The following is a 16252-nucleotide window of genomic DNA, read 5'->3' as shown; positions in this document are numbered from 1 at the left end:
TTTACGTCACATGAGCAAAGACTACATTTATTTGAAGCAAAATTTTTACGAACATACCTTGAGGACGACGTGATAATGCACCATTTTCTCTGGCATCCATGTTAACATATGATATTACTGCATCCTCCAAAGCTTCATCAACATCCATATCGTCTGATACAAAAATAATAATTAATATATATACATTTGTAAAAATTAATACTCGCATACTTAGAACTATATCACTTATACCTGTATCGGATTGACTCGTGTTGTTTCGTTGATTAGGTGATGTACAATTACGATCTACGAGTTTAAATACATAAAATAAGATATGACGAAAGCGAACAAAATTATGAAATGTAATGTATAATATATATATTGATCATCACCAACCAAGTGCAACATCATTAACATGTGTAATTCTACTTGGGCCGACTTCACTGTCATGAGTTCCTTGAAAGTGTGATCTTGGAAAAGTCATATTTGTAAAATTTTGAAATGGAACTCTCGACTGACTGTTTATAGGGCGAGATGTTTGAGCTTGTTTCTCTTGCTCTTTTCGCCGCCTATAATTTTCACGTCGTCTTGACAAATTATTTTCTCTCTGCTCGTTGCTCATATTTTGTCTCCTCTTCCTTTCATTTTCGGTCCTTCTTGACCTCTGTTGTTGACTTGATATTTGACGGGTATTATTTTCCATTTTATTAATGTAATTGTCAACTGGAAAGTATACCGAATCCTCTACAAAAACAATTGATCGAAAACTGATATATCATCAGAAGATGATTTGATATAAATTTTCTTCTTCAATCACTACATATTATAGACTAAATAAAATTAATTATGCATGTTATAAGTTACCTATACCTATATATAGATGGCATAATTTATCTTTAGTTCTTTTTAAATAAATAACACAATATAATTAAAAAAATTGTGTACTTGGTAATTATTTTCATACTATGTACTTGGTAATTATTTTCATATTTAGATGCATAAATATTACACAGTATCAAAAATATTTATTTCATCTTCATCTTTACCGTAAAATTAAAATTAAAAAAAATTGTATTCTATAAGAGAGAACAAAGTCAAAATGCAATGCAAAATAAATATGAAAGAGCATATCACAAAGTTGATTATACAAAATTGTAAATAAAATAGTTTAAATGATGGGAAAAATTGAAGGGAAAAAAGCTACACAAAAAACGGTATCCACTTTATGTATAGGTATAGATTTACATTTTTCTTTATTACAGACTTGTCAATATCAGTGTGATGTTATATGATTGCAGACACATAGTAACAATTTCATTATGGATATGTAGGCTAACAGGAACTTTGCATCAAAAGGAAGATATGCAGAATTTTATGATGACCCTGTGAAATGTTTCATCAGGTTTAATTTCCGTTTCCCTTCTGTTGTACTATGGTAGCACTGAAAGCAAGGTGGTAGATAAATAAACCTTGTTGAGTAAATGCCATGTTCGGTTCGGTTTTGTGTTCAGGTCAGATGGCAATGGTGTTGAAGCTGTTCAGACTTCCAAGAATACATTATACAACAAGAAGGCAGTTATAGTTGCTGCTAGTTGTTGGACTGGTTCTTTGATGCAAGATTTGTTTAGAAATTGGGGAATGGAGTTTCATGTTCCTGTAAGGCCCAGAAAGGTGTGTCTTTATACAACTTGAACTGACTCAATCTTGCACGCATTTGAATCCCTTCATTGTTTCGTTATTCCAAACAATATAGTCTATTAACTACTAAGCACTTTGGTATGCTTTACTACTATGTAGTTTGTTTTATTTTGCCAAAGACTACGCAGTTGTACTCTTTGGTTTATGGAATTTGTTTATCTGTACTCTGTTGAAAAATCATTCTCAACATTCAAATCTCAAATTTCCCTCTAAACTTTCATTTTTCTACAATCGTGTTTCTCTCCAAAATTAAAATTAAAGGTGGGATGGTTTTAAATTTCAAGCCTTAGTCTTACTTGATTTTTTATTTTGAGTTTTGTTATGTCATAGGACTTTCAGGATATTAGTTGGCTTTGACTTTTGGATTCTGAAATCCTGCTAGGGCATTCTAGCCACTCATCTAAAACATGTCGGTGCCCAAACAAAAATGTTTGGATTGTTGATCCTAAGTTCATGGTCATGCAAATAGAATATTGTCGTATCATGAGTAAAACTAAACCCTTTAAAATGAATAAAATGTTTTGATCTGATCAATTTATTTTATCGTCTGATTATTTTCTGTATTATTTTATTTATTCTGTTTGGCGTGAAGGGTCACCTACTCGCACTTCAGAACTTCAATTCTCTTCAATTGAACCATGGCTTGATGGAGGCAGGTTATGTTGACCATCCATCTATTTCTGGTTTGGAATCATCCGACAATGAATAGAACTTATCAGTTTCAATGACAGCAACAATAGATGCAGCAGGAAATCTTCTTATCGGTAAGCTTCTCTCTTATGACTATTATATATACCATAAATTTGGAAGCTTATATTCCAAAATTTAAGAGAGGCGATTATGTATGTTGTTATAGGTTTTGACTATTTTTTGCGTTATTATTATGTTTTCTTTTAAAAGAAAATATGTAGTGGCAGTCATTTGATCTCTTGTTTTCCTTTACATTTTTCATAAAATATAACAACCAATATGATTCTAGAAGCTGTGGACATGACAATCCACTAAATCAATTAAATATAATTAATTAAATTAATTAAAGAGTGATTACCCATTAACTAACTACCCTTCCAACATGGTGGCTAACCAGTTCAGAGGTTAAATGTCTCCAAAGTTATATATTTCATTAAGAATTCCTTTCTTATAAATTGATAAAGATTCAAGAATTAACATGTGAAACTGACCACATAGAGTGAATTTTCAATGCGGTCACCGCGAAGCACTTCCCCAAGATTTTCTGCATTATCTTGTATTTTTTGGGTGCAGGATAAGGAAGTGAATAATATGAGTATGGGAGTTGGGTCTTTATTGATGTTAATTTGTTTACTTTCACTTCCAAAACTTCTCCCTGCAACAGATAAATATTGAGCAAGCCAGTTAAGGACATAAGAAATAGACCTACAATGGATCCTTATAATTATAATCAGATCAAGATTATGACAAAAAGATATATCACATTTTACACAATCCATGACATTTTTTTGCAAAAAAATATCCATAGTATAGCTTCAGTCGTATCTCTTATTTCAAAATGAATTTGAGAAAATGATTTGGTTATGGAAGAGAGATATATAGTAAAAGAGGAAGGAGGCAAATTTGGGGTTGGTATGGTTATGAATTTTTCTCCTAACTTTGGCGTGGAGAGAGAAAGAAAGAAATGTTTTTATTTTTGAAATATGTAGTTATCATATATAGTGGTGTTGAAGGAAGTTATTTAATATAGTTGATGTGTTGGAGGAAGTTATTTGATGTGTTCATGGAGGTTACATATTTAATAAATGAGTTGTTTTTTGTAATTTTTTTTAAATTTAATAATTGATAGTAATTGTAACAATTGATAAAGGATAAAATTGGAAGAAAAAAAGGCCATACCATTTTCATGTATCCCCTTTATATATTGTACTAGCGTTCAGACGGACACTCTTGTGCCCGTCTGCCCGCTTTTTTTAATGTGCACAGCGTAGAGGAAAATAAATATTTGTTTTCTTTTTATGAGGTTTTTACTGTAGGTCGCATTAAAAATAATATTAATACATTTTGAAAACGGTAAATAAAGATATTCAAAATTATATCGAAACATGCAAAGTAATATTGATACTGTGTAATCAATGACGTTCTTTAAGAGGAATGCCGAACATGAAATCTCTATTCGAAGTATTTTTTTTTCCCTGCAATTGTTTTCCGTAGTAAAGAAAAAATGTAAGACTCTTAAATTAGACTTTTTTTAAAGAAAAAGATAGTAAAAATAATAGTAAGTAGTGTAATATAGCTTTTGCTTACCTTATAAAGATTCGAATCAATTCTTCGTACATCCCTTTATCAATGCGCTCTTGATATTTAAAAAACTACAAATACATAATGAAATGTCATATTATAAAAGAAATACATTCAGAAGACTTGACTCGTTTGAATATAATATGGTTTATTGCGACTCAAATAATACCTGGAGAATGGAGATACTTTGTTTTAGTCTAGATTTCGTAGAACAACAATTATGACTTGTTTCTGAATTACCTGGATTTCTGGTAAATAAGGAAAACAATGGAGTTAGTAAATATATATGGTTTTATTTATATAAACCACAAATAGCAGTTAAATTCATGCATTTAAAAATAATCTAGAGTAAATATATTCTTAAATGAATTAAATAAAAACCTCTCCATCCTTTGAGATATTATTTCTCTTTTCACCATTTTCCAAAGTTGTGTTTTATCTGTTATCACCGTGGAGCTCCAACCGATGGAGTAAATTTTCAAACGTTTGACCTGTTTCAATGAGGATGATAAAAATGTTACTGAAAGAGTGATGAAAGTGCAAGAATTTTTTTTATACGTATTACGGAAAAGATAAATACACCTTATTGTCGAGTTTGCCGATGGATGAAATACTTTGTTCATCCTTCCACGTGTTCCATTTATCTTCAAAGTCTGTTATCTAAAATTTATTGCATAAGAATAGTGAGAATAACTATCACCCCATTTATATCTAACATAAAAGCATAAAATAAATGATTAAGTATAACTTACTTTCATGTCGAAGCAAGTTTCAACATTCTTTCGTCTCAACTCCTTACATAATTGGAAGATTTCATCGTGTTCTAGTTTGGCTGTATATTAAAGCAAAAGAAAATTATATTTAGTTATTATCTATCTATGATATAAATAATACAATATAAGCTTGGTATGTCGTGTAACCAAAATGGGAATCAACGTGTGAGCAATTTTTTCAATGTACTTAATAAATACCTGCGGGTGCGATAAAAGAATTTGTTTGTAGACTACATTTTTTGTGTAGTCACCATCTTCTCCTTTCAATTTTCCTTCCCTAGTTAAAACTCTTGTTGTAGTCTGTGAAACACCCCTGGATAAAGCCACATATAACTGTCCATGACTAAAAACATGTCGTGGAAGATATATTCCAACATTTGAAATGGTTTGTCCTTGTGATTTATTTATTGTAATTGCAAAACTTAGTCGCACAGGAAACTGCTTTCTACTAAGGACAAAAGGCAGTCCATCACTTGCAGATGTTTTTATTTTAATTCTAGGCAAAAAAGCACGTTTTCCTGCGTTGCTTCCTGTCAGGATTTCCACATCCAACATATTCATAAATAAACCACGACATAATAATCGGGTCCCATTACACAATCCATATCTAGGATCTAGATTTCGTAACAACATCAATGGTGCACCCTTTTTTATCTTTAGAATATGAGGTGGCAAACTACCTTGTGCAATTGAGTTTAAGAATTCTTGCTGGTATAAATTATGATTATCTCCTTCAACCTCGTCAAACGATAACAAATTATGTTCTTCTCCTGGAAACTGATCGATAATCATATCATTCAATTTCTGGACATCATCATTTGTTGGTGTCAAATTAGCTCTTTGTACGATATATGGGGCATCCCAACCATGCAATTCTAGATCAGGAAAAATATGTTGGATAAGTACTTGTATGGAATGTTCACCTTCCCATGGGATTGCAATATGTAAAGGTAACCTCACCATGTCATCTGGTTTGGTAGGTTCGACACCATCGCCAATGCGAATAAGAAATTCTGCAAACTCTTGATCATGCAATGATCGCATATTTTGACGCAAATGCAAAATCTTGGTATGATTCCATAAATGAGACTGAACAATACACGCTGAAATCATTTGTGCCTTAGTACCTTTTCTTACAACAGGAAGAACTTGACGAAAATCCCCCCCATGATCAAAACTTTTCCACCAAATGGAGCACTGTTGCTACAAATGTCTTGTAATGATCGATCTAAGGCTTCCAAACAATTTTTGTTTGTCATTGGTGCTTCATCCCAAATTATTGCGGCAGCAACTCTAATGAGATCTGCAAGATCCTTTTGCTTTTCAATACCACAAATGGAACTCGGTTGAATATCAATAGGTATCTTAAATCGAGAGTGTGCAGTCCTACCACCGGGTAACAATGTTGCAGCTATACCAGATGATGCAGTTGCTAAGACAATTTCTCCTCTACTTCTTAAACTTGCCATTAATGTTCTATAAAGGAATGTTTTACCTGTTCCTCCTGGACCATCAACAAAAAATACCCCACTGTGTTTTTGAACAATTACATTCATAATGGTGTTGAATGCAATCATTTGATCATTATTTAACTTAGCAATAGATTCAATATCTTCATTGGGGATATCGATCGCTAACTCCTCTTGTATGATACTTGGAACTGCACCTCTGTCTATTGTATTAAGGGGTAAAGATGGGAGATCATAATCATCAATCTTTTTACCGTGCAGGTTTAAGAGTTCATTCAAGTCCTTCAACAACATATTAGTTAAGTTTGATTCCACAACATTGTTAGCTGTTTGATAATCCTCTACCATATGTGTAAAAAACTCATTCCAAAGGCCTCTAACATCAGTAGGTTCACAAAATATTAAAATCGTCACGAATAACCTTTGTAAAGCATATGGCATTCGGAGACTCGTAGCCTCAACCAAACAATCACGAATACTATGATCAGTCTATAGAAATCCCCTATCCTCGGCTGATTTTTTGAATGTATTGAAAGTCAAGCCATTATTTGTAAGAAGATATTCCCAACTGGTTGGACCTATGACATGCGATAACAACAGTCGCAAGTAAAACTTATCTCCCTCCGAAGGTGATACCGTATAGATTCTCCCGATAACTTTTCTTGTTGATCGCCTACGATGCCATTCCATATCCCGCTTGTTCCAACAATAATGCTCTAGAATCTCTCTATATAGATACTTTCTTGCTTGTGGATCTCATAGATTCAATGCAAAGAATTGTGTGAGCATTGTTTTGGAGTTGCGTTCATTATTTAACACATCTGCAATTTGCTGATGATCATAAAACCGCACTTGATGGCGGTTCGGCAAGTGGATCTGCAATCTTTCAACTGAAGGATATAATCGGTAAAGAGTGAATCGAAATATTTTCCATAATGCCTCGGGAGCACAAATCCATCTTGCATCAACATATTGCTGAACTTCATCCATGTATGATCCTTTATGAACCTCCATAGCCACACGATCAGGGCCCTTGTACACATATTTGTATAGATACTTGATACTTTTAATGCTACTGCAAATCTCTACATTGATGTGACAATCATACTTTAACAGTAACCAAGGGTTATAAGGAACCACCCATCTATTATCGACAGACCTATCTTTACCTAACGATACAGACTCATCAAACCTTCTCCTATACTCGGGATATGAGTCAGTGCCTTGACGTGTTTCATCCAAGAACTGTTTGGGATACCTTTTTTTACAATGTCCGTCTTTCATACATGGAAACTTTCGGTTGATTATGCCGCAAGGTCCGTGGATCATATGTCTTACAACAGCTTCATGCAACTGTGGTTCACATTCTAATTTAGGTATTTCTGCTCTTACCATACTATCATAATCTTTTGGGTCACGCAACTTATCGTTACTTTCTAAGACCAATAACATATACACATGCGGCAGTCCTCGCTTTTGAAATTCAGTGACATACATGTAGCTTTTAACTTTACCCAAGACTCCTTTATTAATAACATCATCCTTCAATTTCTCAAATTTCGAACGAAATATTCTTGTTAGCAAATCTGGACGATCTTGTGGTGTTTGAAAAGGCAAAAGTTCTGATGTTATCTCACTCCAAGAAGGATTGCATGTCATTGTTAGAAAAATATCTGGTTTACCGCCATTAAGAACAATAGCCATGCCATCTTCATAACGTTGTGTCATGTCTCGACGACTGCCAATAAATGATGATGGCAATATTGTTCTTTTTCCAATGTTCTCTACGATGATTCATGAAATGAATTAGTATTAGAATATATGAATTATTAGCATTAGAAGTACAACTAATTATTAATCAAAAACTGTATATTTATGCTATATGAATTTGTACCTGCATTAGTTTCACCAACATGCAAAGCATCATGTAAACCTTGGTACAATTCAGAACGTATATCACTTTGGTGCTCTTTAATCCACCTTAATCTCCCTGATTCAATTTTGACATAATTGTCTACAACATATTGTTGCAACAGTTGACCCGCATTTAACAACATTGATTGATCATTTGGGCGAATCTACAGTTGATTGAAAAAAATGTCGGTGTTAAATGTAAAGTTTTTTAAACAACGCTTAGCTAAGTAGATTATCTACTAAAATTAATCCAAATTTACCTGAAGCATGTAACTGTAATATGCTCGACATGACACTCTTCGTCCATTGCAATTTGTTGTGTTGATGTCCCAACCATGCGTCCCAAATGGAAACAATACAGGGTATTGCAAAGGATCATAATATCCCTTTGTCTCTTGAACTTTCTTGAGATTTCCATCATAACGAATGACATTAATATCCCTTCCATAATCCATAGAATCTGCATCACATCCAACAATAATTGCCGCAACTTGTTCAGCAGTTGGAAGATTGTATTGATGGTGATTACGTGGACGCTCTTTAAGTATGAGGCTACATTCACTGATATTTGGAAGTATTGAAAGTTGCTTGAACCTAATTACAAAAGGATTAAACTGATGGAGCATTTTCTGTAATTTGTGAACTACATTTTGGTGCAGCTGTGGATTTTCCTGCATTCTATTATGTAGCTCGTTATCGGTGTCGTAGATGTATAGTTGTAAGAAACGCGGTCTGACACCCTCATTTGGATAGAAACCTCCTATGTTATGGTAAAAAGCACATTGAGCACGAAATGTGTATATACCACGACCAGATGCAAGAATATTCTCATCAACATGAACACCAATTGAAGTGAATGAAACCACATGGTTATAACTTCGAATATGTTGCCTAAAATGTTTTCCTTCAGCTGAACCATCCAAAAATAATTGTTGCAATACTATAGGAGCATCAACTCGTGAGAATGATACCTTTCCACCATTACAACACGTATCACGTGATTCATGATGAAACAATCTTGCATTGCAGTGTCTACAGGTAAATGGATGAGGCAACCGGGCTTTTGCCATCATCATATTATTTTTGAAATTTCGAGCAATATTGTGCTTTGCTCGAAAAGCATGTCCTGATTCTACAGGCAGGAGTTTGATATTGATTACTAAATATTATCTAAAATCTAAAATACAAATAAAAAATATATGCAAGATGCCTCAATTATTATATTTTAATATTGCATGATTTGAAATTTTATGTCACATGAGCAAATGCTACATTTATTTGAAGCAAATTTTTTACGAACATACCTTGAGGACGACGTGATAATACACCATTTTCTCTGGCATCCATGTTAACATATGATATTACTGCATCCTCTAAAGCTTCATCAACATCCATATCATCTGATACAAAAATAATAATTAATATATATACATTTGTAAAAATTAATACTCGCATACTTAGAACTATATCACTTATACCTGTATCGGATTGACTCGTGATGTTTTGTTGATTAGGTGATGTACAATTACGATCTGCGGGTTTAAATACATAAAATAAGATATGGCGAAAGCGAACAAAATTATGAAATGTAACGTATAATATATATATTGATCATCACCAACCAAGTGCAACATCATTAACATGTGTAATTCTACTTGGACCGACTTCATTGTCATGAGTTCCTTGAAAGTGTGATCTTGGAAAAGTCATATTTGTAAAATTTTGAAATGGAACTCTCGACTGACTGTTTATATGGCGAGATGTTTGAGCTTGTTTCTCTTGCTCTTTTTGCCGCCTATAATTTTCACGTCGTCTTGACAAATTATTTTCTCTCTGCTCGTTGCTCATATTTTGTCTCCTCTTCCTTTCATTTTCGGCCCTTCTTGACCTCTGTTGTTGACTTGATATTTGACGGATATTATTTTCCATTTTATTAATGTAATTGTCAACTGAAAACTATACCGAATCCTCTACAAAAACAATTGATCGAAAACTGATATATCATCAGAAGATGATTTGATATAAATTTTCTTCTTCAATCACTACATATTATAGACTAAATAAAATTAATTATGCATGTTATAAGTTATCTATACCTATATATAGATGGCATAATTTATCTTTAGTTAGTTCTTTTTAAATAAATAACACAATATAATTAAAAAAATTGTGTACTTGGTAATTATTTTCATACTATGTACTTGGTAATTATTTTCATATTTAGATGCATAAATATTACACAGTATCAAAAATATTTATTTCATCTTCATCTTTACCGTAAAATTAAAATTAAAAAAAATTGTATTCTATAAGAGAGAACAAAGTCAAAATGCAATGCAAAATAAATATGAAAAAGCATATCACAAAATTGATTATACAAAATTGTAAATAAAATAGTTTAAATGGGAAAACTACATAGAATAATCAAAATGCACGTAATAATGAATTCCGGATATATGAATGACGACAACAATAAAAAAAAATTGGCCATTACATCTGAATAATTTATTTATTTATTATTATTTGGTTGATTATGATTTTTAAAATTTTAGATGAGTATTTTCATTCTTTAATTTAATGTTCTTACAAAAATAAAATATAATTGGATTTTTTCATAATTGCTTTTTTACATATTATATAGTATAATTTGTTTTGAGACAGAAATTTAAGAATCCATTACATTTATTCTGTAATTTTATCGGAAAGTTTATATTAATGTTTATCTTTTAATATTGATTTTTTTTTTAACAAAGGCAAGGCACCAAATTTTATTCCAATTGATAATAGCTAATACAGACCCCAACAACTAAACAACTAAACATTCTCAATCACTACACAGACCCCAAGTAGATCTTCACAATACAGACCCCAAGTACTAAACATTCTCAATCACTACACTATGAGCTAATCGAATAAGAACAACATAATATATATTTTTCAATTATAAAGTGTGGGAAATGCTAATAAGGGGCATTAGTTAAGAAATTCATTAAAAAGTAAGTTGAACCGTTTTTAAAAAATTAAAAATTTATGTTTTTTCTAATATATATATATATATATATATATATATATATATATATATATATATATATATATATATATATATATATATATATATATATATATATATATATATATATATATATATATATATATATATATATATATATATATATATATATATATATATATAACAGAATTAATTAATTATTTTTAAGAATATCGTGTCTATTCAATGTACTGAACTTATAATATTCTTTTATTTATAATTCTTAATCCGTCGTGGGACACCGGTTAATATGACCCATAAAGTATTATTTGTCTTTACTAATAATACGTTAATTTTAATTGTATTATAAATATTTTAAATTGAATAAAATGTTTTAACTACAATTTAACATATATTTATCAATTCTACGAAAAAAAATTGAAAAAATAATTTATTAGGTATTGCAAAGGATATCCATTTTATATATAGGTATAGATTTACAGTTTTCTTTATTACAGACTTGTCAATATCAGTGTGATGTTATTATGATTGCAGACACATAGTAACAATTTCATTATGGATATGTAGGCTAACAGGAACTTTGCATCAAAAGGAAGATATAGGCGATTATGTATGTTGTTATAGGTTTTGACTATTTTTTGTGTTATTATTATGTTTTCTTTTAAAAGAAAATATGTAGTGGCAGTCATTTGATCTCTTGTTTTCCTTTACATTTTTCATAAAATATAACAACCAATATGATTCTAGAAGCTGTGGACATGACAATCCACTAAATCAATTAAATATAATTAATTAAATTAATTAAAGAGTGATTATCCATTAACTAACTACCCTTTCAACATGGTGGCTAACCAATTCGAGGTTAAATGTTTCCAAAGCTATATATTTCATTAAGAATTCCTTTCTTATAAATTGATAAAGATTCAAGAATTAACATGTGAAACTGACCACATAGAGTGAATTTTCAATGCGGTCAACGCGAAGCACTTCCCCAAGATTTTCTGCACTATCTTGTATTTTTTTGGGTGCAGGATAAGGAAGTGAATAATATGAGTATGGGAGTTGGGTCTTTATTGATCTTAATTTGTTTACTTTCACTTTCAAAACATCTCCCTGCAACAGATAAATATTGAGCAAGTCAGTTAAGGACATAAGAAATAGACCTACAATGAATCCTTATAATTATAATCAGATCAAGATTATGACAAAAATATATCACATTTTACACAATCCATGACATTTTTTTGCAACAAAATACCCATAGTATAACTTCAGTCCTTATAAAAAGCTACATGAATATTCAATTGATTTCTGCGTCTTTCACAATTACCATTAATTAAGTCAAAAATTCAACAATGGAAGTTGATCTGATGACATATCCTTCATATTTAGAAATACATCACCGTGTTTCACCTTAGACAATAAGAACAACTATCTCTAACCTCACACATCTTACTATAACACCCATCACTCAATCCATCCATTCAAACAGACACTACAATCCGTTTTAGGCCAAATTAAGTAAGTGATAAAACACAGAAAAAGAGTAATAGAAATCAAAACCTAAACCACATAATCCTCCATATATCAAAAAGTTAAATCAATGAACAATTTTCGTAGAAGCGATCCACTGAAATTAAGATTCAATTCATTTCGAACACACTCGTACCTCTTATTTCAAAATGAATTTGAGAAAATGATTTGGTTATGGAAGAGAGAGATATAGTAAAAGAGGAAGGAGGCAAATGTGGGGTTGGTATGGTTATGAATTTTTCTCCTAACTTTGGCGTGGAGAGAGAAAGAAAGAGATAGAAAGAAAGAAATGTTTTTATTTTTGAAATATGCAGTTATCATATATAGTGGTGTAGGAGGAAGTTATTTAGTATAGTTGATGTGTTGGAGGAAGTTATTTGATGTGTTCATGGAGGTTACATAATTAATAAATGAGTTTTTTTTTTGTTTTTTTTTAATTTAATAATTGATAGTAATTGTAACAATTGATAAAGGATAAAATTGGAAAAAAAAAAGGCCATACCAAAATCACCTATCCCCTTTATATATAGTTATAGATAATAGATTTAAGTATTGTTGTGTTTTTTCTTTTGGTTAAATAACGTTGTTGTATAATGTGACAAAAAAATATCATATCTAACAAAAATGATAATATATATAATTAGTATTTGCAATTGTGCTTATTTTGAGTTTTTGAAGTGGCATAATAAGGGTTTATATGGCATGTCATATGTATGGCAACATTGTTAATAATGGATGAATTGATATGATTCGAGTGCTCGGATATATTTTTTATTCTTAGATTAGATTAGAAAATCAAATATTTGTAATAAATTGTTGTAAATGCTTGTGTAATTATAAATAGCAAATGAATAATGATATCAAGTCAATTTTATTGACATGGTATCAGAAGATTCGATAAAATCCGTAAAATTTTGTTATCTTTGGTTAAACAGCGACATCCCCATTGGATAACTTTAGAAATCTTGTTTCTCGTTGTTTTTTTATTTTGAAACAGTTCTTTAGAAATCGAAACTTTGAAATTATTTTCGATTCTGAGTTTTCGGGTTGTCGTCCATGATTTTGTCTTTGATATTTCCATTGATGCTTTGCGATCTTGATTTTAAATTTATCGCAATCAATTCTTGTGATTCCTGTTGGTTTTCGATTCGTCTAGTTTGTTTGGCTGCAATTGGGTGTTTGGGTGATTGCTGAATGTTATTGTGATTCTGTTGCTATGATTTGGTGAGCGTTGTTCGGTGCTAGAAGATTGAACATTCAATGGTGATAGCTTTGTTATATTGTTCAACAAGGTTATACTTTTCGGCAAGGTTATAATGTTCGATGCTAGCTTTGTTATACTGATTGCTTATTTTTTTGTTTCACTTTCTTGCACATTAAAAAAAACATTGCAGCACGTGCAAAATAGTGCTAAAGAGATTTAGTGTCTTTTAAAAATATATAAATATATAGATATATTACTTGTATCATGGATTCAGAAAATGAAAGAATTATTTTTGTATCATGGATTCAGAAAATGAAAGAATTATTTTTGTGTCCGTTATACCGGTAAAAATTATCTAATTCGAGAATTTTAATTCAAGAATTATGCGAAGTGAGAAGGATTATGGAGTATATACAATGTATTTAAACCCCCTATAGAAAAAGTTGCATTGCTCAAGAAATGTGGAATTATTTGAAGCATATTTACAATCAAGACAAATGCAACCAATTGTTTTCGGTTAGAGGTAGAGATAGTTAATTACAAACAAGGTAATTTATCTATTCTAGAATATTATTCTATTTTTTGAATCTATAGACATAACACTTTACTCTTATTCATGCTAATGTTCACAAGACTACTCTCGCGGCAGTCCAAGAGGTCTACAACACAAGTAGCCGAGATCAATTTCTCATGAAACTTTGCATAGAATTTGAAGTTGTCAGAGGTGATTTGCTTAATAGAAATCTCATTCCTTCTTTGGATACATGTGTTGGAGAACTTCTAAAGGAGGGACAACGTCTCATTACTCAAGGAGCCATGTCTCAAGAAGATGTTGTTTCTGAGCCGGTGGCGATTGCATATGATGCTCAGAGTATGGGTAATGGTCGTGATATGAGACAAGTTTAATGTTTCCCTTGCAAACAATTTGGACATTTTTCTCGGAGTTGCAGTAAAAGGTTTTGTAATTATTGCAAGCAACAAGATCATATTATATTGGTTGTCACATACGTCCTCCACGACCTACACAACGTACGGTGCAAGCATTTCACGTAACTACAAATTATGCAGGTGGTCCTTTTGTTACTAGGGCATCTAATGGTGGTACTGTAGCGGTAAAAAAAATTAGATTAAGCTATTGATTAACTTAACTTGCAAAGCAAGAGTTGTCACCGTGCTTTTATTGTTTTCAAAGAGAAAATGGGAAAAGCACGAACAAAACCCAAAGAAGTTTTGAAATAAAACAAATAAAATAGAACAAGGGTGTGAGAGTTAGTTATACAAAATGAAGGTATTAGCACCTTAAACATCCATGATACTCCATGAGAACCTCTTTGAAACTATGTACATTTTAGTTTGAAAAAGGTGTTGTTTGTTAAAATATTATAGAGGTGGGAAAAGAAGTACATTTTCTTTATTTTTGTGTTTGTCAAGACTATTGAAGTCTCATGCCTACGTACAAATAAAGTGCAATGGAGAACCAAAACCTCGTAGTTCGTGGTAAAAATAGCAAAGGAATTTGTTTTGATTCATTTTTATGGGAAAATATATTTTGTCATTTTAAGGAGAATACTCAACTAGTCACCCACGGGTACGAGTACTTTGCATCCTCATGAGAAGGGCTCCAGCTTGGATAAGGATCAACAAGTATGTCACTAGCTCTCACAAATGGAAAATAATTATCATCAATACTATGGAGATAGGAGAATTATAAATCAACTATGGAAATGACTTATGTCTAATGCCTTGAGAAAAGTTTCTAAAGGAAAAATGCACAAGGACAAAAAAAGGTTTAAATGAGTTAGGCAATTTTTAGTCTTTTGAGATTAGTCTAAATATGCTTAAGATGGATTAACATTAATTAAGAAAAAGATTTTGAAAATCACTTGACAAAGTCAAGATTTATTATGAAAGATGATTCAAGTTTGAAAAACAAGAAGGTTTTGAAAAAGGGGAAGATTTTGAAAATTAAAGGAGAGGAGAAGAAGAAACTATCCTAGAGCATAAAGTAAAAGCTAAGGAGGAAAGATTTAACCAAGAGATAGCCAGCTTTATGACATAGGTCAAACAAGAATTCCCTTCTTTGGATTAAGTCTCAGGCAAGCCAAAATAAGCCAATAATAATCCATATACCAGATGAAACCAAAATAACCAAGCTAAGTCTTCACAAAGAAGTCCAAAGTCAAAGGCATAGATGAATTCCAAGGTCTCAAATCAGAAATCCTGAAGCAAACGTATATATCCTAATTCTAAGTTCATAACTCCACGATGATGCCAATGATAGTAACCACAAGTCCATGAGTTAGGATGAACAAATTCTTTTTAGGTTTTTTCTTATTAACATTTTCTTCATAATGATATAAATAAAATGTCCAAATGGACAAAGAACAAAATGACATAATCA

General features: G+C 31.4%; 1 protein-coding gene, 1 long non-coding RNA gene and 1 pseudogene across 2 annotated transcripts; 1 reads left to right on the top strand and 2 right to left on the bottom strand.

Moving 5' to 3' along the window:
* Positions 1 to 1241: 1241 nt before the first annotated feature.
* LOC127095154 (uncharacterized) lies at positions 1242 to 2586 on the top strand. The gene is made up of 3 exons (XR_007792664.1): positions 1242 to 1381; positions 1491 to 1650; positions 2270 to 2586. It is a non-coding gene; the product is annotated as an uncharacterized LOC127095154 (long non-coding RNA).
* Positions 2587 to 2594: 8 nt separating this feature from the next.
* On the bottom strand, positions 2595 to 6538 carry LOC127095183 (ATP-dependent DNA helicase PIF1-like; annotated as a pseudogene).
* A 408-nt stretch (positions 6539 to 6946) lies between these two features.
* Positions 6947 to 9814, bottom strand: LOC127095181 (uncharacterized). Its single transcript, XM_051033909.1, has 6 exons — positions 9727 to 9814; positions 9583 to 9636; positions 9409 to 9504; positions 8365 to 9236; positions 8085 to 8268; positions 6947 to 7974 (listed from the first exon to the last, which is right to left on the bottom strand). The coding sequence occupies exons 1-6, from the start codon at positions 9812 to 9814 to the stop codon at positions 6947 to 6949; spliced, it is 2322 nt and encodes a 773-aa protein (XP_050889866.1).
* Positions 9815 to 16252: the final 6438 nt, after the last annotated feature.

This window comes from Lathyrus oleraceus, chromosome 6 (assembly GCF_024323335.1).
Source record: "Lathyrus oleraceus cultivar Zhongwan6 chromosome 6, CAAS_Psat_ZW6_1.0, whole genome shotgun sequence".
NCBI lineage: Eukaryota > Viridiplantae > Streptophyta > Magnoliopsida > Fabales > Fabaceae > Lathyrus > Lathyrus oleraceus.
This window is presented reverse-complemented; position numbering and strand designations above follow the sequence as displayed.